This window comes from Mercurialis annua, linkage group LG7 (genome assembly GCF_937616625.2).
Source record: "Mercurialis annua linkage group LG7, ddMerAnnu1.2, whole genome shotgun sequence".
NCBI classification, from domain to species: domain Eukaryota; kingdom Viridiplantae; phylum Streptophyta; class Magnoliopsida; order Malpighiales; family Euphorbiaceae; genus Mercurialis; species Mercurialis annua.
In genome coordinates this window covers 39476895-39499967 of record NC_065576.1, presented here as the reverse complement: position 1 = coordinate 39499967, position 23073 = coordinate 39476895, and the positions used below count along the sequence as shown (strand labels likewise).

The following is a 23073-nucleotide window of genomic DNA, read 5'->3' as shown; positions in this document are numbered from 1 at the left end:
TTTACGGTTTTTAGGCTTGCTACGGGTTTCGGAGCAACCACTCCCATTCCCTAGCGCCGGTCTCGGCTCTGAGATTGGGTCGTGACAATATATAGGCCTCCAAACAATTCTTCCCGTTACTCTTTTTGTGTGAAGCAAAAGAGTAACAAATCAGCTTTTTGAAAAAGACTTGCCAGACGGAGTTCGCGCCCGCCAACTCAAGTTCGTGCCCGCGAACGGCTCCTTGGGCAAAGTCCTCAACGGTCCTCTGCTGAAGTGTCAGCACCTCGTTGGGTGTAATAAATGACCGTTGCAACTCAACATTTTAAGATTTGAACTTCGCGCCCGCGAGGTATACTTGGCGCCCGCGAACTATGGTTCGCTCTCAATACTTGCTGAATCTGGCACTCGCGAGCTTCAACCCCATTCATGTCTGATTAAGTTTGCACCTTGGAACAATAGTTGGCGCCCGCCAACTTTCACTGGACAGCTTGGTGATCGAAAAATTCGATTGTCGCTAGAGATGTCCGATTTGCTTTCCGAGTGTTCCGGGGGGTTTCTACACACTTAATTAGAGTGTTAGAACCTTTGGTGTTAATTGTCATGGTCAAAATAGAAGAGATTGAATCAATTAAGGTCCAACATCTTCTATCACAACAGAATGAAATTGTTCATATAAACTTATATTATCCTGTTCCATATTTTTTGGTGGTGGTTTATGATTTTAGATTGTTTTTGAAACATGAATCTTAGATTTTTGCCAATTGGTCGTCCCTGGTTGCTGGTAGGGAGTGCACAAACCTTTAAATTGTACCAAATATTACAATTTTTACAGTGAGATCTCTGATACTATGACGACTTCATTAAGATTTCTGCATCCAAATATATAAGAAATTCCAATGTCAAAGATGATGTACGCTTTTTGGACTTGCATTCTGATTGCTGTAACTTTCTTGCATGTATGAGTGTTAATTGTATAAATTTAAAATAGAATAGTGTCAATTATTCAAGGGGATCAAGGATCTCCAAAAATCATGCCAGAGATGGTTGCATTAGCAGACAACAACAGATCTGAATAAAGCATGCGTTTTTTTAGGTTTGGGGGGATCTAATAGTGATACCAACGTGCTCAATTAATCTCATGAAGTTTTGACAAGATATGCTCCATGATTTTTTTTTTGGCAGAATTAATATTATTAATACTGAAAATTTAAATTGTTACAAAAAGTTTATCAGTTAAAGTTAATAAAAGATAATGATTGACTCTGAATAAGGAGGATATACGGGCATTTAACTACTTCTTGAGCCATCCAATTATACATTTGCTTAATAAAAATTGACGATAGTAATAAACGAACGGTATATAATATAACAATGTGTTTAAACGGGCCCAAAAAAATTGCTCATATGGGCTAATTCGGATTTTTGAGCCCAACACCATTTATCTATTTTTTTTTATTTATTAGTTAGTTTTTAGGATACGTAAAAATAAAGACGTTGTGTTTTAATAGATTGGGTTTTTTTTAGTTGTTGAGTCTTAGTCAGTTTTTGTTTCCCTATTTCGTAGGACGTTTGTCCCTATAAATAGTTATTTTTTCAAATTAATAAAGTCTACACAAATCCATCAACAAAAAAACCAATTCAAAACCCTGTGCTTTTCTATTCCCAATCTTCGCGATTGGTTAACTTAGGAGTAGATGGACATCAATCCCGCTTAGGTTTCTTAACCTCTGGATCGATACTGTTAGATTTAGTATAGTTAGGTTATTTTTCTTCCTTTTGCGGAACAAGGTCGCGGAACAAGGTTGCTCGCGGAACACGTTTGCTCCCGGAACAAGCTAGTTTGCGAGACAAGTTTGTGAGACGTGTTTGCGAGACGTCTTTTAATTCACCAGTGAGACCTGGCCGATTTGTTCTGGTTACGCAAACATCTTTTGTTCCACCAGTGAGACTTGATCGACTTGACCGATTAGAGCATCAAACTAAGATAGAACCCAATTATAAATTTAAAGATTCGAGTGGCATATTATTTCCACGCGAACACCTTTTGGCGACTCCATTGGGGTCGTGTTTAATGTTTGCACAAAAATTGTTACTAAGGGAGCTAAACGATATACACGCTCAATGAGTCGAACAAGCGTATTCGAAGGAAGTGAGACGTCAGGAGATTCAGACTCAGATTTGAAAGCGATCATGATAAAGGGAGACAAGAACCAATTGCCGCATATGAGGAAACTATTATGCCTCCCGCATGCGGGAAATTGGTCGATCTTAAAGTTAAAGATTTCAGCCAATTCCGAGATGACGATTCGAGTGACAACAATCGTCTGCTATCTCCAAATCCTTCACCACTATCAATGGCCGATTTCACAACCATGGGGAATAAAATCATGAATGAAAATTGGCTTAGATATTATGGAGGAGACCAATTGGCGAGAGCCATAAAGACCGTACTTGATGAACATAAGACTGTTCAAAGAGAGATCGGGTCGGACATAAGAAGAAGCCTATTAAGCATAAACAATAACATGTCAAAAATCATGGCTCGACAAAACATCGCCGAGAATACCATCAAGATGGTTGATCTTGGCTACACACCAGCACAGATCGGCTCGCAAAGAGGTATTGCCGATCAGACATAACAAATTAATCGATTTGGTATGGAGTACGGTGTTGCAAATCGCAATAATGATGTGAGACACATGAAGCGTTGTGTGGCCAATTATAATAATGCTTCAAGCCAATTACATTACGGCATGGTCGATTTAATCCAAACGTCGGAGGAGATCACCTCGTCAAATCAATTGGTAGATTGGTCCAAATGTTGGAGATCACCTCGTCGATTCATTTGGTAAATCTAATCCAAACGTCAGAGGAGATCACCTCATTAAATCAATTGGTCGATCTGGTCCAAACGTCAGAGACCACCTCGTCGAGTCATTTGGCAGATCAAATCCAGACACCAGAGGAGATCAGCGCATCGAGCCATTTAGCCGATCTGATCAAAACGTCGGAGATCACCTTGTCGAGTCATTTGGCGGATCAAATCTAGACACCGGAGGAGATCAGCTCATCGATCCATTTGCCCGATCTGATCAAAACATGAGAGTTCACCTCGTTGAGTCATTTGGTCGATCTAATCCAAACGTCGGAAGAGATTACCTCGTCGAATCAATTGGTCGATCTTCTCCAAACATTGGAGATTACCTTGTCGAGTCATTTGATCGATATGATCCAAACGTCGAAGGAGATCACCTCATCGAGTCTATTTGTCAATCAGATCCAAACACCGGTGGGGATCACCTCGTCGAGTCATTTGACGGATCATATCCAAAACGGTGGAGGAGATCACCTTATCGAGTCTATTGGACAATCAGACCCAAGCACCGAAAGAGATCAGCATTCAAGTCCATTAGCGGATCAGATCCAAATACCGCAGGAAATAAACACCACACACCATGGGTGAATCAAATCCACATACCGAACATGCTTGACTTCACTTATTTTTTGCCCAAACAACCCATAATTATGGAGACGAGGCCGGACTAAGAAAATAATAAGGGTTGCAACAACATCAACAAAGAGAGACCTTTGTTCCCTCATAAAAAGGAAGACGAGGTCAAGAATTTAGCAATCAATACAGTTCAGCCACACTCTGAGAGAGTTTTGGGAAGCGGGCATGCTATAGAAAGATGGGATCCAAAAAAAGCCCAAGTATTGATTTGAAGATCAACCAAGCAAAACACCGGTTCCTAAAAATGGTAAACCTACCATGATCGCCAAGAATGGTACACCTACCATGGTTACCAAGAATCGCACACCAACTGTGATCTACAAGAATGGTACACCTACCATGGTTACCAAGAATGGCACACCCATTGTGATTGCCAAGAATGATACACCTACCATGATCGCCAAAAATGGTTCACATACCATGGTTGTTAGGAATGGTACACCGAAGAAGACAGTTTTCGAGAATTTTTGAAGTACGCTGTCCGTCGTGCAAGACGTGTTTCAAAGCGGAACAACATTTGTGCCGCAAAAACCCGAAAACTTTCAAACCAAAAGCTCCCACAAAAGAATAGAGATGGAATGAGTCCATAATAGAATGGGGTGTCGCGATTTTTAAACGAATGTTTTGTCCAACTGAGGATCAACCTCATACGAGCAAGACTGAAAAGACACGAATGCAGAGAATGAGGCAAGAGTCTCACATAACGGCCGATTCAAAGGAAACACAGGGAGTCGCTGGGACCCGAAAAATCTCTTCTCGTGAAGAGGCGATTGACGTACACGGAAAAAACGATTATTGTCTTGAAAAACACAAAAATCGCTTCCCAGAGGATCACCAGCATCGCTCTAAATCTCCAATAAAAAAGATCATAAAGATTTGGGTAGAGAAGAAACCGATCAATTCATCGGCACAATAAAATATCGGAAGCGAACCAAAATAGGAGATATTGGAGAATTAAAGATCTACAAAAATGATTCGGGAACAGCCAAAATATCGTACAAAGACGTGGTGATTTCAACGACAGATGGTCAGTTGCGAGCTAAGGACATTAAAGAGGTTTCACGTAGTGTTTGTGCGGTGACTTTACCAGAATCGTTCCATAATAAACTAGGACAAAAGGGTATGCTAGATAGAGACGTGGTTATGCCTGATGAAGGAGACACGGGGAATTTAGCCGTCGTATCGCTTAGCAAGCCACCACATTGGATGAGCAAGACACCCAAAAGATAAATCCAGTATATAAGGCAAGAGTCTCATAAGAAAAATGATATATACAAGGAGACAATAATTATTAGTAAAACGACTAGCAAGACAGATGAGAGACATCATGGGAGACGAAGACTACCTATCAAAGGACTCATTCATGTCAATTGCAAAAAGATCAAGTCACATAGTTGGTAGGAGCAAGAGAGTCGATATGTTGAGCGATACTTTAACCAATCACGCTCCCTGATTCGAAAGGTTAGGAAGATATGGGTTGAGAAGCAGAAAATAAAAAAGACTTGGAGTACACTTCTGCGAGGCGATTTCACATGATGGAGACGAATGCTTGAAGATCGGTCCGATATAATGGTGATCAGATTTAAAAAGGCGACCAAATTATCAAGTATATTTTGTCTCGCCTTTATGTGAGATCAAATTGTCAAAAAGGCAATAAAGCATTTGACTCATTTTTAAGAGCGAATCAAGACGCTGTGGGGCAAGGCCGACTTGGTGTATAAGGATATCAAGAAACAAGTTATTTGATCTATCCGGTCATTGTTTTAAAGATGTCTACATGTTAGATCGAATTCTATCAAATGGAGATAAAATAGAAAGACATTCAAAAATATTTCGGATTAAGGACCGATCTTACTGAGACTAGTGATGGTTCGGCCTAGAAGCCGATCTCGTCGAGACATAAAACTATCTCACTAAAACTTCCGTCTCTTCACCTTACTTGACATTAAACTAAAAAAATGTGGGGGGCATTGTTTACACAGCCTAAAAAAAGAGCTCATATGGGTAAATTCGGGTTTTTGAGCCCAACAACCATTTATCTATCTTTTTTTATTTATTAGTTAGTTTTTAGGATAAGTAAAAATAAAGACTTTTTGCCTCAGTAGAATAGGTTTTGTTTAGCTGTTAAGTCTTAGTCTGTTTTGTTTCCCTATTTCGTAGGGAGTTTGTCCCTATAAATAGTTATTTTTTCAAATTAATAAAATCTACACAAATCAATCAATAAAAAAAAACAATTCAAAACCATGTTCTTTTCTATCCTCAATCCCCGCGATTGGTTAATTTAGAAGTAGATGGACATCAATCCCGCTTAGGTTCTTAACCTCCGGATCGATACAGTTAAATTTAGTATAGTTTGGTTACTTTTTTTCCTTTGTGGAACATGTTCGCTCGCGGAACAAGCTAGTTTGCGAGACGTGTTTAAGAGACAAGTTTGCGAGACTTGTTTGCGAGACGTGTTTGAATGACCTGTTGGCGAGACATCTTTAAATTCACCAGTGCGACTTGATCGATTTGTTCAGGTTACGCAAACATCTTTTGTTCCACCAGTGAGACTTGATCGACTTGACCGATTAGAGCATTAAACCGAGATAGAACCCAATTATAAATTCAAAGATTCGGGTGGCGGATTATTTCCACGCGAACACAATGTAAATTGTCTCTGACGATCCAGTTTTCATTTGCTTCACGGTATCAAACGATGTTTAACCTGAAAACCAATAAATACTGTGATGAATAATAGAGTTGAAAATAATATACATAAATAATACCGACCATATATATGTAGTCATCAAAATTGAAAACTACTTCAAAAATTGAATTTTTTGTCATCGGGTGATGAGCGCCTTCCTTAATATACATGTATCGCTTATAAAGAATGAAAAATAATCTCATGAAAAAGAAGAATAACCTCACAAATGAGGACGTTTAACAACGGAGGCAAAAACCCCACAATGGCGGACAATAACTCCACGAGGGAAGAATCAAATAATAAATGAAAGAAATTTAAATTCAATTATATAAATTATTTTGCATATAATTTTTTTTAATTATATAATTAGTTTTTAATTTGTAAAAGATCAAAATTTTGAGATAATTATTCTTGTTTTTTCAAGTTTATTTTTAGCACCATTTTTGACATTTTTATGTTTTATGTACTAATTGAAGTCAGAGAAACTCGCCATTGATAGATAAAAAAATTGCAGTGAAAATAAAATATAATTAAATAACTTTTTTTTTAAAGTAAGGTCTAAATCGCAGTTGAAAGAGCATAAAATCAAACTCCATAAATTAAAATTCATGGAGTCATAATTCGAAGTGGAGTACTCGAATTATCCCTTTCTAATAGAAATAATTGAAGAGACTCTTTACATCAAGAAACTAATTTATATATTTAAAAAAGATTTTAAAACAGAAACAAATTGAAACCAAAGAAATTTTGATTGCACTTAAGGATGAACAATTTGCATAATGAAATTTGATAAAATAAAATAATTTTAAAATTGTATCATTTTCGGTTACAATTAATTAAAATTAAGTCTCATAGTGAAGAAAAAAAAAGGTACTCAAATCATCTGTAATGATGGAAAAGCATAAACATATGACACCTTTGTTTGTCTTCAACATACAAACATGTATGGTAATCTTTTTGCTATAAATTGATTTTTGGATTAATTGCAAATTAATACATAAATTTTACCCTAATTTGCAATTACAACATAAATTTTAAAATTTGGCAAATCGGTACACCGATTTTCATTTTTTGACGAATTGATACACCGAATTGGAAAAACACTAACGTGGACATTGTCATATAAAGCTACGTGTTGTTGTATGATTGGTCGGTGTACTAATTTGCCAAAACAATGAAAGTTGGTGTATTAAATTGCCAAGTTTTAAAGTTCGTGTTGTAATTGCAAATTAGGGTAAAGTTCGTGTATTAATTTGCAATTAACCCTTGATTTTATAATTTAAAAATTTCAAAAAAATGTAAAATATAAAATTATTACCAATTTAAAAGTTCAACAAACAAATTAAAACGTTAATGTTATTATCTCAAACTAAAAAAAATGCATGTTATAATCAGTTTTATTTTCATATTCAATTATGTTGTATAAATTAAAGGGCTAATTACATATAAAATCACCACCTTTATACGAAATTGTAAAAATAACACGACCTTTAAAACGTGTCAATTCAGGGTATCACATTTCATTTATTTTCAAAAACAACATGGGCACGTTTTTAGATAAACTTTTGCGGACTTGTACACCCAATGAGAGTGCCATGTGTCATGCCACGCCAGCAAAAATGCCACTAAAAGTATGTCCATGTTGTTTTTGAAAAGAGATGAAAGGTGGTGCCCTGAATTGTCACGTTTTAAAGATCGTGTTACTTTTGCAATTTCGTATAAAGATGGTGATTTTATATGTAATTAACCCTAAATTAAATGTTTAAATGAAAAAAGAAAAAAAGAAAGAGAACAAAATTTAGCAAAGATTTTCTCTCTCATCCTCTCAGCGCTAGTTAGCTGCTAACGTACGCTGGTGCCTATGGCGAGGAAGAAAACGTCAAAATCTACTGCTCCGGTGACTGAGCAACACTCTGAATCTCTTGACAAAGATGAATCTGGGGTTATTGTAGCCCCTTCTAGTGTTACGATAGAAGAAACTCAGTTAAGTCAAGAATCTCCAATTCCATCGGAGATTGAAATGATGGAAGATACCCCTAGATATGAAATTGTGGATCCGATACCTGTGGAAACCATGGCTAAGAAATGGAATGAGCTGTTCTCGAATGATAGGGAAAGATCTGAAGCTAGTGAGCTGAAGTACGTCCCACCAGCTGTGAAGAATAGAACGCGAGTGGTGAGTTTCAACTCAAAGGATCTTGTGAAGGAGGAAGAGAAGTGGAAATTCGCCATAATAGTGTGTGTCTATGTTTATGTTTGAGTTAATATTGTTAGGATCTTTTGAAAGAATTAACTCGTTTATTAGAAACAGATGGGCGAAGTTTGGCCTGAGAAATGTGGTTAGGATTAATGGATCTATGTTTATGTTTGAGTTTGGATCTGAAGAAGAGTGTAACAAGGTATTGGGAGATGGTCCTTATACATTTGACCAGAAACCCCTGATGTTGAAGAAATGGCAGCCAAGAATGTCAATGGATCCTAACAATATTAGCTTTGTCCCAGTCTGGATCCAACTACCTGGTCTTCCTTGGGAGTTTTGGACGGCTGATATGCTCAGTAAAATTGGTTCTATCTATGGAAACCCTTTGTATAGTGATCAATGCACTATAAGCAAAGCTAAGCTAAACTTTGCGAGAGTTCTGGTAGAAATGGAAGTAGCAGGTTTATTTCCTGAATCTATGGAATTACAAGATGAATTTGGGAATGTCTTTAATCAAAAAATTGTGTATGAATGGAGGCCTCTATTTTGTGATAAGTGTTGTAAAATGGGGCATGCCAAGAAGAATTGCAAAGTTAATCAAGACATCAGGAAGGCTATGGGGAAAAAAAAAAATCTGAAGATGAAAGTTCAGATTCAGTTGAAACAGAAATCATAACAGCCCCTGATACAGTTGTGCAGGATACTGAAGTGATTAGGCAATTTCAGATGGAGGGTAAAGGTGATATGGCAGCTACACCTGTACAAAAAAGGGGGTTAGAGAAACAATCAAGATAGCAAATACATTTAAGGCTTTGGTTGAAAATCCAGGCACTGATGAGATTCCAGTAGTGGAGAAGATCAATAGTAGACTGAAATTTGGTTCTGTGAGAGATGGGAGGAAGGCTAGGCTGAACTCCAGAATGTTGGATATTGATAGATGATTGGAGCGTGGAATATTGGAGGAGTTAATAGCTCCCTAAAGCAGACTGAGTTCTGTGAGCTTATTAATAAAAGTAAGTTGGTTATTTTTGGTATCATTGAGACTAGAGTCAATAGTAGTCAATTTAATAAAGTTTGGAGTAGTATTAAATATAAGATGCCTGATTGGGAGATTATTCACAATTATTCTTGCTCTAGTATGGGTAGAATATGGATAATCTACAAGAAGGATTTTGTTACAGTTGTTCCTCTTGTCATCCATAAGCAGTTCATCCACTGCATTGTGATTATGGATCTGAAGACTGTTTATTTTTCTGTTATTTATGGGTCTTATGTCTCCCTTGAGAGAGTAGAACTCTAGGACAGGTTGCTGGCTATTAGTCAGAGCATTAGTAATTGCTGGATAGTCCTTGGTGATTTTAATGCTGTTATGAGTAATTCAGATAGAGTTGGGGGTAATGAGATAGATGACATTGTTGGGCAAGAGTTTAAGAATTGGAGTTTTGATGCAAATTTGGTTGAGCTCAAGTATATAGGGTTAACCTACACTTGGACCAATAATCAATTAGGAGACAACAGAATTTGGAGGAAAATAGACAAGTGTTTCATTAATGACCAGTGGAGGAGGATTGGGGTGACTCATTCTGTGTTTTTGGAGGGTATGGAGTTTCTGACCACTTTCCAATAATTGTCAATATGAAGACCAATGATTCTTTCAGAAAAGCTCCCTTCAGGTTCTTCAATGCCTGGTGTGAGCATGAAAACTTTAGTAAGATTGTTAAAGACAGATGGAGTAGGAATGTGGAAGGCTGCCATATGTACAGAATTTATCAAAAGCTCAAATTTCTGAAAATTGAGCTCAGGAAGTTAAATAAAGCTTCCTTTAGTCACCTGTCCCAAAGAATTGATGTTATCAGAAAGAATTTGGAGAATCTACAGAAGGATCTAGTTAAAGATCCTTTTGATACTATTTTACAAGATGAGGAAAAAGCTTATAATGGAGAATTATAGAGGCTTCTTAAATGGGAAGAGAGCATTAAAAGGCAGAAATCAAGAATGCTCTGGATTAAGCTAGGTGATCTCAACACCAAGTTTTTCCACAGAAGTATTAAGCAAAGACAGACTAGGAAAAGGATTGTTTCCCTTTCTACCCCCAATGGCAATATTACTGACCCTGAGGAGATTAAAAATGAGTTTCTAACTCATTATAAGAATTTTATTGGCACCCCCAGCCCAAACAGAAAAGAGTGTGGACTATTCCAGCTTTAGCTATGGTTATATCCTTAATGAGGAAGATAGGAGGCTTCTGGATTCTCCCATTACAGATAAAGATATAAAAGCTGATCTTTTCTATATCAGAGATGACAAAGCCCCTGGGCCAGATGGATTCTCTAGTGCTTTTTTTTAAGAGAAGTTGGAACATTGTGGGGCAAGATGTCTGCATAGTTGTGAAGGAATTTTTCCAGAATGGGAAGCTTCTTAATCAGGTAAACTCCACTTCTATTGTCTTAATCCCTAAAGTGCAATCCCCTAACAGTATTAGTGACTATAGGACTATTGCCTGTTGTAATGTTTTATACAAAACTATCTTTAAAATCTTAACTAGCAGGCTTAACTCTATTTTGGATTTTCTTATAAGTGATAGCCAGTCAGCCTTTGTTGCATGAAGAAATATAGCTGATAATGTTCTTATGGCTCATGAGATTATTAGGAACTATCATAGGGGTAAAGGGGATTCTTGTTCTATGAAAGTTGATATCCAAAAGGCTTATGACTCCTTAGCCTGGGATTTTATTGAAGAGGTTCTTATTGGGTTTAGGTTCCCTAACCAGTTCATTGCCTTTATTATGAAGTGTATTAGAAGTGCTAAGTTCAATATTATTATAAATGGGGAAGAGTCTGGTTATTTTGCTGAGGGTAGAAGCCTGAGACAGGGGACCCCATCTCTCCCCTGTTGTTTGTCTTGTGTATGGAGTTTTTATCTAGATCCATTAAAGCCAATACTGGTCCCAATTCTGGTTTCAAATTCCACAAAGGTTGTAAGTCCCTGAAAATCAGTCACCTAGCTTTTGCTGATGATCTGTTCTTGTTCTCTAATGGAGATCTTAATTCCATTAGCATTCTTAAAAATACCCTCTCTGAATTCTCTAATATGTCTGGTCTCTATCCTAACCTCAACAAAAGCTTTGTCTACTTTGATGGTGTTAATAGTGTGTTAAGGAATGATATTCTGTCTTTCCTAGGGTTTAAGCATGGCAGTCTTCCAGTTAAATATCTTGGTCTGCCCCTCCTTACTACTAGACTCTCTGGTACCAACTGCAATGAGATGATCAGTAAAATTTCCTCTAGAGTCTCCTCCTGGGCTGCCAAAAGCCTGTCCTATACAGGTAGACTTCAACTTATTAATGATGTCATCATGAGCATGCATATCTATTGGAGTTCCATCTTCATCCTCCCTAGCTCTGTCATTTCTGGAGTTGAGAGAATTTGCAGGAGATTCTTATGGAATGGCTCTGACCCTAGTAAGAATAAGAGTCTTGTGAGCTGGAAAGATGTATGTTGTGATAAAAAGTGTGGAGGTCTAGGGATCAAAAACATCAAGTTGTGGAATATTGTTGTTGTCTCCAATCACATTTGAATGTAGTTACCTTAAAGCCCACCCTCTGGGCTAAGTGGGTTGTTGAGAATAAGTTGAAAAGAATGAGCTTCTAGGGTATCTGTAAGTCAGCTGATTGCTCCTGGTCCTGGAGAAATCTCCTGAAAATTAGAAACAATGTGAAGCCTTATTTTGAGTATATTCTGGGAAAAGGGGACAGATTCTCCTTCTGGCATGACCCCTGGATGGATGGTGCTTCTATTGTGGATAGATTCCCCCTTATCAACATCAAGGATGCTGATGTCCATAAAGAAGCTAAAGTCTGCAACCTTTGGAAAAATGGAGAGTGGTCTCTTCTAGATCCGATGGATAATATTACTCAAACTGCTTGGGATCAAGTCTCCAAATTCAAGATTGAGCCTGACAGGGAGGATAGGGTCAACTGGAAAATTGAGAAGAATAAAGCCTTCTCTGTTAGAAGCTTATACCATGATATGACTCCCAACACTGTCAAGGTTGATTGGTACAAGCTGGTGTGGTACAAAGGTTACATTCCCAGGTATTCCTTTATTGTCTAGTTATGTATAAAGAAAAGGCTCTTGACCAAAGACAAGTTAATGAAATGGAAAGTTATTGACTCAGACCTCTGTAGTCTTTGTGGTAGAGGTAAAGAGACCCTGGAGCATCTCTTCTTTTCCTGTAACTTCTCCCTGGGGATTTGGAAAAAAGCTTTGAGGGACATGGGTCTTGACAGACCTGCCTATCCTTGGAACAGAGAAGTCAGCTTTTTTATTAGAAGAACTTCTGGTAGATCAAGTGATTCTAAAGTCAGGAAAGTTATGTTTGCTGCAACCATCTAATTTATTTGGAGAGCCAGGAATGCAGTTGTCTTCTATCAGATTAGTCTGTCAGAGGAGCAAGTCTGGGGGAAAATTAAAAATGTTGTTAATCTAAGTTGTAACTGATGTAGTCTCTCCTTTCTATTCTGCGTTGATTAGCAGGTTTTGGTTTTTTTTTTTCCTGCTTTTTGCTGCCGTTTGGGCTTTGTTCTGAGCCTTAGGCTTTGTTTCGGATTGGTGTTGTGGTGTATTTCCTCATTAGCAATATATTTGCTGCTTTTGGTTGCTTGACCAAAAAAAAATTTAGCAAAGTAATATATTTAGTACCAGAATATTGATTTGAAAATAATGAATCAAAGAGTAAAATTCAAAAACAAATGTACCATTTGAATCATCATTTTATATTTTTGAACCACAAACTCCAAGAACCAGTTATGAATATTGAAAATGTCATAAAAGAATATCGGTAAATTAAAAGAAAGACAATAAATTTCAGTAAATTGAAATTTTATCAAAAATCAAAAACTATAAATGTTGAAGAAGAGATGATATTACAATTTCACTAATAAAGTTAAAGATGCAAAAGAAATTTAATAGTTAACGTTACATTTAAAAAAAATTGGACTCTCTACTAAAGATTGTGTTGATTAACTAACATTTACATAAATAAGTTGAAACCCTAATCCCTTTCTCTTCTCTTTTCTCTCTAACAAACCCTAACCACCTAAAACTTTTTTCTTATTAATTTTTTGGCAGTCGTTAATGACTTAATTTTTCTATTAACGGTAGCCATCTTTTTTGTTTATGTCATTTTAATTTCATAAAATATAATAAAGAGCCAATTCTTTTTCATTTTTCTGACAGATTAAAATTTATCACGAAACGCAATTCAATTATCAAGAAGCGACGATAGATTGAAAATCTTTCAGTGACAAAATGGATTCGTCTATGAGCTATACTAGTTTTATCTATTTTTTATTGTTTGTCTTTTTTATGAATGTTTTACTTTGTTCTTTCTTTATGAAAAGTTTGTTGTCCTTTCTCTGTGAAAGGTTTGTTGTCTCCTTTTTAAAAAGAGTTGTTGTCTCTTTTTTAGAAGGAGTTATATCATGTGTTAATTGAATCGGATGCAGTGAGTTTGCGGGTGTTTGGAGAAGTTTGAACGAAAAATGATTGAAGACGGCACTTAATTCGCGAAACAGTTAGTAATTTATTTTTGTTTTCGTAAGTAAGGTCTGCGAATCAGGCAGCATGTTGTCTGTTCCATGTTAGGTCATCGGGTTTAGTTTTTAAATTATCCCGAATTTCTTATAAATGTAAATGTTTTATATTCAATTTAATGAAATCCGATGAATTCAAAAAAAAACACTAACAGTTACATAAAATAACTGCATTGATTTATTTAAAAAATCAGTTCTATAATCATTATTAACTCAAAGAGAATTAGAAAAGACAAACTTACAAAGATTTTTGCAATCCAATAATGACAAAAGGCTATATCCTTTCAAATTTGTGTTTATATAATCTCTATTGAAAAAATAAAAAATAGGTCTAGGTCCTTCTGATAAATCTCTCTCTCTCTCTTTGTTCAACAAATAATTATAAAAAAATCTTAATTAGACCATTGATCTATATTAAATTAATTCAAAATAAGTAATACAATTTGAACTAAAGAAAGTTATGTATTTGTGCCTTTACAGAATAAAGTTTTGAAATCTAACACAATGCATATTTAAATTCACAATAACAAAACCACTGAAAATAAAAATGCAAAGAAATCTCATCTGATAGGGGTTGAGTAGGGCCAGGAATATTAGATAGACCATTACCAAATTGGTATTTGTGCGTTGCCCGTAGTTTTTTTCCGGTGATGATGATGGTAAATCATGGTGGTTAGGGTTTGCAATCTCTTCAACCAAGGACAATCTATCTACTATATATATATATATATATATATATATATATATATATATATATATATATATATATATATAAAGCAGGACATTTTCTCCCTTTGATTGACATGTGGCATTTTCACATAGATTTTTAAATATTTTTTCTTTATTTTAAATAACAAGTGGCACTTATATTTCCTTATTGCATTTAATTTATTTATGTTTCATCAACTAATTAATCTATCTAATAATTGGTCTTCATCAACATTCAATAATTTTCAAAATTTTCATTTATTGCATTTGTTTCTTTTTATAAATAATTTATTAATTGAATAGCTATTCTTTTTTTAAGAAAATAGCTATTCTTTTTAATATGAAAAAAAACGAATTTTTTTAAATTCAACTTAATTATTTTTATTTGCTTAATAATAGATTTATTATCTTTTATATATGTTTTTTGAAATCTTTTCTAATTTGGCAAGGAAATTATTTTAATATATTTCCTTCTTCATAATAATATTCATATTTTTTTATTTCTTTTAATATTTTGAAATCATTAACTCTCTAATTAATGACTTACTACTAATTTTGAAAGTTAAAATCCATAAAAGGTAATGACATTGATTTCTAATTTCTATAATATTTTCGGTATTATATAATTTTGCCATAATATTCTCAATAAATGCATAATTTAAGCAATTGTAATAATTTTTAGTAACTGCTCAAATCAAATGCATTATCACAAATTCAAAATTAAAGAAAGATCAAAGGTCCAGCCAAAAAGAAAGAAAGAAAGAGCAAACACTTGATCTGATATAAAGAAATCACAAAATAAATTACTAATTCTTCTAAATCAAATTTTTATAATCTTTACATAAAAAATTATGTCTAAATGGACTAAATTTAGTACAAATTACTCTTACCATTTTTGTAATCTTTATATATGTTTTAAAATTATTTCTAATATGGGAAGCAAATTATGTTCTCTCTCCTATTTTTCAATTGATTGGTATTTATTCTTTACTAATTTTAACACTAAATCATTCCTTTCAAATAATTGAAATTTGGTATTTTATAGTAATTAGTTCTCACTTCCATAATTATTTTTATTTTTATTCTTTTCTAATACTATTAATTAGAGGTAAATTGATTGCATAAGTTATGAACTTTACGTTTCTCTATATTGATTTACTTACTAATTTTCTAAAAATGATGTTAATTGACAGCATTAATTATATATTTTTGCTATTAATTTGCTGTGACAAATGGAATTATAAAATTTATAGACTTTCCCTTAACATTAATTTAATGATTAGACTTTTCTTTTCTTTTTAAAAATATATACATTTACAAAATACACATATATAAATCTCTATTTAACATAATTATTATTTTAGTTATATAATTTTAATAGTGACTTATACATTGACTTATACATTCTATTTTTTTTAAATTATACATTCTATATTTACTTACTACTAATGGGGTTACTATATATAATTTCCTACATTATACTGAATTAATGCATTTACTTACCACTAATTCGGTTACTAAATATAATTTTTCCACATTATACTGAATTAATGCAATAATCTACTACCAATTCGGTTACTATATACAATTTCTCACATTATATTATACCAAATTAATGCAGAATTTAAAGCAATAATAATTTTAGTAATAATCCGAATCAAATTCATCATCACAACCAAAATCCAATAATTACCATTGCCAGTTATCTTCTATAAAAGCCCTAGGGGAAAAATATAATCCACCACAATAGCAATTCCATTATTTTACTCAGAAATTACATCGCTACTGATAAATATTTGAGACGTTTTATTATCAAGGTTTGAATTCTCTTGTTTTCTCTTTTTGAACGTTTTCTTAGTATTGCTATTTTTATTTGTATGGTCATTTTGAATCTCCTTAATTTGATTTTACTAAAGTATGATTTTTGAATATCTCTGATAAATGCTAACAATTATCGTTTTTTTGATTCTATAAATATATGTTTTCTATTGTAGGTGCATTTTTGTTAATTCAAGTATGTGTCTTTTGGCTATTAGATACAGGGTATGTCTTACGGGAAATTTTGATACTTCTCATTTCCATTTTATTTTTGTTTTTAACTTTATCTCAGTTGTTTTATTATAATTTAATCTTTACTTAATCTAATTATATTATTATCAGGATTTGACTCCAAGACCGGAAAAGCGACAATAACAGACCAAATTCATTATTAGTTACTCTTTTTTTTCTTTTGAATGTCAAATGTATGTATATATATATATATATATATATATATATATATATATATATATATATATATATATATATATATATATATATATATATATTTAAATTTTCTTTTATAAATTTGAATCATTCACTCTAATTAGGTAATCTTTGTTTTTGTTTTTATTTTTATTTTTCTAGCTAATATGGAAATAATTAATTACTAATATTGAATTTGTGAAATGGCAATAGAATATTTAATTGATAATATTTTCAAAAAATTGTTAAATTGAATTTCTTAGAAAACAAATTTGACCATTAAATCACTAGATTATAATATAGTTATTTTTTTCTTAACCTTTGATTTGCTATTGCAGCAAGTAATTTGATTTAAAGGTGAATTAATTTAGATGTAAGATATACATCATGCTTTTATGAGAAATTGATGTCACGAATTATGTGCTATATTTCCTCTGAATTACTAATAATTATATTAATTTGATAACTCTAACAAGTGATTGTCAAATACACTGTAATTTTAATTTTTAGATTTAAAATTTATTAATAATGTAATGAAATTAGAATTATTGAATTAAATAAATTATTTGAGAACCAAAATATGTATATAAAAAAATTAAGTTTGGTAATATTTATTTGATTTGCTAAACTAATGCAGAAGTAATTAATAAATTTCTAACATTGCCTAAATTAGTTGTTTTTACCTAATTAAATTCATAAATTTATCATTACATGATTACCATTATAATTTAATGCTAGAATTGGCCTTCAGATAGTCAAAGTACATGATCACAATTTACTAAAGGGCAGTGCTATTTGGCCCGAATCCTCTTGGACACAAAATGGCCAGAAATGAAATTAAATTGCAAATCAGTCCTTCTATTTAGCCTTTTTCTAATTTATTTAAACATGCACAAAATTTGAAGTGTGCTAATAATTACTCTAGACTCTAGTCAAGGCACGGTAAAAGAGCAACACCAACATGAATGTTCATTAAATGGAAAACCTCATTATCAAATCATTAAATGGAGTATCTCTTTTCATTTAAAACACCCTTATGTTTGATTATATTAGTAAATAATCACAACATTATTAATTAAAAATATTACACATCATAGAAAATAACTGAATAAAAATAATTAATATAGTATAAATTTAGTTAATAAATCTCGAATAATTATAAATAATAATTAAGTAAATATAAAATCGCATACATATATAATATTTATTTATTTTTCACAATTTTCTATGTCTATAAATAATTATAAAATAAGATCACATATTGTACGAAATGAATTATAACATATTTAACATTTTAACATAAAAATAAAATATAAACTAAATATAAACTGAATATCAATAATTTCATAAAACAATTATTTTTGTTACAAAATGTATACAATAAAAGTATTCAATTTTATTAGATAAATTATATAATCGGTCTAAAAACATACAAATTTTTAGAATACATTTTAAAAAATAATAATGCACTCATCGCGTAAAACAATTCACTCATCAATTAATGTGTATTCTAGATATTTTAAAAATATTTGAATAAAATACATTTTTATTCCAAATATAAATCAATTTTATTTGGAAAGATTTTGAACAAGTTAATTTACATATTTTGAGAAAAAATCTGAATTTTTTCTCTTCATAAATAGATTAATTTTCATATAAAAAATTTAATTTGTTAAAAAATTAAATGAACTAATATTGTAGTTTATCATTACACTACGCCTAGATTTTAATTTTTTTTACTTTTTATGGCTATATGGATAAAAAAAAGCCCTAATTTTAAAAATTTAAACGTAGTTAATTGATTAATTAATTAATCATTTAAAATTTTAAGTTCAAAAATTTTAATTATCCAAATAGTATCATGCAACCGTTGTATAAATATGAATTTTATGGGACGACTAATATGCCCATATCCGCGATTTCTTGTTCATTTTTGGAATTGAGGGTTGTAAACGGATTGAGCAACCGGCGTTTGGCTCGATAAGAGTTTGTTCGTGTTTGTTTGTATCATAAACAAACCAAGTTCGACCTTGATTGAATGTTCATTAATTAAATTGATTCAAACGTGAACATAGTGGATTTTGACTCGTTTACTTGTTCGTGAACGAGCTTGATTAATAATTTGTGAACGAATTTGTATAGGAGCTCGATCAAATTCCTTATACACATGATGTTATTTTAATACACTAAAACTATGTTACTCCCCCTGTCTCAATATAATTGTCCACTTTCAAAAAAAATATCCTAATATTCTTGTCTATTTTTTAAACGTAATCTTTCTATGCTACTCCTATTTAAAATCCACTAATAAATTAATATTTATTTATATTTATAAATAAATTAAAAGTGAAAAATGATATATTAAGAAAAGTGAGAAATAATTATAAAAACCCATAACATTAATTGTGTTCTCTTAAACTATGTGATAGTGATAAAGCGGACGACTCTATTGAGACGGAAATAAATATTTTAAAAAATACATAATTTCAATTAAAAAAATAATAGAAAAAATCTGAATTTGTACGAATAGCTGCAATTAAAACAAAATATATTAATTTAATAATAATGTCTCAGTTTTATTATTTTGTTGCATTCTAGTATTCTTTTCAATAAATTTAATTGTTTTGATCTCTCACTTTAGTACGATACCTATATGTTTTATTTGAATTTTCTAATCATTTTTAACTTTAAACTTGTTTTTTTTTTTCAATTTCAACCAATGAAAGTTGAACTTAAAATCAAATTTAACATTAATCGCATTTCTTTAAGATTAGAAAGTTGAATTTTGATATTTTCAAAAATGAATTGGCTACGAAATTAGTATATATAACTTTAGCTGAAAATTAAAAAATTAAATAAATTTTGCTAAAATTGCAAAAAAAAAATTAAATTTAAAAAATATCATAAAAATTTAAAGATTTGTTTTAAATTGCAAGCATCCAAAAAATTGAATATTTTACTATTAGGCTAAAAAGAAGAAGTAAAACTGTGTAGTTTCGATTCACCTTATCTGAATTTGTATTAGACCTATAATATTTTACATGGGGCTTATATTTTTATAATTAATTAAATTTAAATTTAAATTTAAATAATTTTGATTCGTGCAATATAAATCTAAGATATATATAAATTAAATAATTATTACCTCATCTTTATAGATATATATATAAATTAAATAATTGTTATGGAAATATACTTTTTTATATTTTCAATTCATAAAAATTATGGACAAATTAATTAAATAATTGTAAATAACTAGTAATTTTATAGAAGTTGTTATCTAGCTAATTTATAAATTTTTATTGTAAAATATAATATTAAAAAAGATTAGTTTTAATAAATACTAAAAAAACTATTTATCATGACTACATGTTAATTTGGATATAATTTGAATAAAATTGCTCATGTCTGACAAATATTGTCGATATATACTAAACAGGGTTTAATTTGACCTTTTTTTTGTACTCCCTCCCTCTCATAAAGATGGATAAAATGACTATTTTGGACATCTCAAATTATAGGCAAAGCTACTATATTAATTTGAATAATACCAATATTAACTTTCATAAATTTCAGCCACTTTTGATTATATTCTATAAATCATCATTAATTATCACTTTATACAATATAAAAATTAATAAGAAATTTATCTTTTTAAAAAAATTTAATTACGATTTCAACACAATAATTACCTTTTACATAATATAAATTAATAATATTTAAAATATTTAAATAATTAAATTAAGATTGCTATTGAAAGTTAAGAAAATATAACTATTTTAATTATTATTTTTTAATTCAAGTGAAATTCTATTTTTCTATTTTTATGGACGAGGGAGTATAATTTTAGGATTCAAATGGAAACAATAGCAACATTAAAGTTTAAAGTTAAATATGGAACCACCGTAAAGGTTTTAATAATACTTTTGGCCTAATGAGTGGAACCAACGAGATATAAAAGGATATAGGAGGAAAAAAATCACTATTATTGCATAGGAAATTGTTAGTTTCTTTAGTAATTAATGTTGATGAGGGATTGTAATTAATATTGACGACGGATTAAATTCATTGGTAAGTTTTTGCAAAGATGCCCTTTCGGGCTGATTTGTGTCCAAGAAATTCTGGCCAGATAGAATTTCCCTTTACTAAATTTAAATACAATATCAATGTTTCTTACCTTCCATAATAATTCTTAATTTATTGCAAATTGATATTGTATCCTATTTTTTTGTAATTATTTTTGGTTGATAATTTTATTCATTTCAAAATCTATTTTAAATATGTCAATTAAATGAAATTTTTATACTATTTAGTATTTATTAACCTTATTTGTACTATAATATGGAAACAATTAATTATTAATTGAAAGGTTTACTTATTCACTCTCTACTTTTTTTTCTTTAGTTGCTATTAGCTTAAAAAAAACTTCCATTTACACATATCCAATTAATGCTTATATTGTGTTTACATGAAAGTTTTAATAAATTTTTTAGTCTTCCAATTCATTAGTAGTATGTTTTATAACCATAAATGGAAGGTTTAATTTTTTCGTCTTCCAATTTATTATTAGTATTTTTTTATAATCATAGCTTAAAAAGAAGGTCTACATAATAATTTTTTGGTAACTCATACCATCATTTAATGAATTTTTTATTTTTAATTTCAGTTTCTTATCAAAATCATTAACATGACATTTCCTTATTTAAAATACTTTTCATTAAACATATCAATAAAGAAGAAGGTTATAAATATATATCTTTACAAAATATGCTATTCATTTCAACCATTCACCAAAATAAATCAATTCAGAGAAGTGAAGAGAACAATTTATAATAATATGTATAAATTAATTACAATTACCACTTATTTATATGGTAATCCTTAGAAATTCAAACTGTGTCGGTTTCCTTAGAATTAGTAATAAATATATTGAAAACTTAAAAAGAGTTTTACTATATCATTAATGTTAGAATTCTTTTTGATTTTCCCATAAATCACTATTATATATATTCACATCTTTGTTTTTTTTCACTACTTTTCAGGTGAGTTTTAACATTTCAATTCTTTACAAGAAAGTGCTTTTAGATTTTTATAAACATCATGTTGTTAATTTTGTAGGTTCAATTTTTGATAAAATAAAGAGATATTTATCTTGATTATTTCTATTTTTATTAATCTATATGGATTTATAGAAACACAGTTTTAGATGTAGAATTTTAGAGTTCTTAAAGTATTTCATATCCTAAAATTCAATAAGTTTCCGTGCAAAATTATATTTGAGATTTGTATACTTTTATTTAGTAATTGTAATTGCATCATAATATATGTTAGTTTATTGATACTTCAAAACTATCATTATGTGTAAATATCGATTCAGGTGGTCCTAGAGATGGAAAAGACACTTAAACCTCCGATCCGATTAAAAAAATTGGATATATTATAGTGAAGATCTTCTTGGAAACCGAAGAAGTTTGACTCTAATCATTGATATTCTTTTTTCCTACTTCATTAAGAATTAAAATTCTCTTGGTTTCTTCATTATGATTTATAATATTAGCAATTCTCACTATTTGATGTACTCTGTAAATATGTTTAGGTTAATTTATAACTAACGAAATAAATAAAAAAACTTACTATGTCTTTGTTGTAGGTCTCAATAAAGATTATTTTATTGCAATAAAATTATGCCATTGATTATTATAGTACGTTTTTTTGATAAATAGTAATTATTTTAGCACATCCAAAAAAAAGTGGAAGGCAAAAAAAAAATTCGGCTTTAGCCTCTAGCGAAGAAAGCTTTTCACATTTAATCACATTTTATTTTATCTATATTTAATTATACTAATAGACATTTAATAAATTATTTTTTTTAGAATATAAATTATTGTTAACTATTTAAATTATTAATTAATAAATTGATTTAAGTTTAAATCTGTCAAACATTAAGATTTTCTATGTTATTAATTCATAATAAATACAAATATTTTATAATAAATATAATTTTTTGCAAATCGCTAACATATATGATTAATTATATGTTTGCTAATTTGTATTTGTACTCTTTTTTTTCATTTTACTTGTCATTTTTCCATTATAACATATATGAAAAATATATTAAATGTGATAAGATTAAATTTCTTTTATA

The 23073-nt window shown here is 30.9% G+C and overlaps 2 protein-coding genes across 2 annotated transcripts; both read left to right on the top strand.

The window, feature by feature from the left end:
- Window positions 1–8043: 8043 nt before the first annotated feature.
- LOC126657166 (uncharacterized) lies at window positions 8044–9058 on the top strand. Its single transcript, XM_050351812.1, has 2 exons — window positions 8044–8420; window positions 8470–9058. Exons 1-2 carry the CDS (start codon window positions 8044–8046, stop codon window positions 9056–9058), a joined length of 966 nt encoding a protein of 321 aa, XP_050207769.1.
- Window positions 9059–10377: 1319 nt separating this feature from the next.
- On the top strand, window positions 10378–17763 carry LOC126657165 (uncharacterized). The gene is made up of 9 exons (XM_050351811.1): window positions 10378–10543; window positions 10681–10887; window positions 10999–11274; window positions 11358–11875; window positions 12034–12476; window positions 12582–12758; window positions 16679–16727; window positions 17267–17269; window positions 17680–17763. Exons 1-9 carry the CDS (start codon window positions 10378–10380, stop codon window positions 17761–17763), a joined length of 1923 nt encoding a protein of 640 aa, XP_050207768.1.
- The last annotated feature ends 5310 nt before the right edge of the window (window positions 17764–23073 follow it).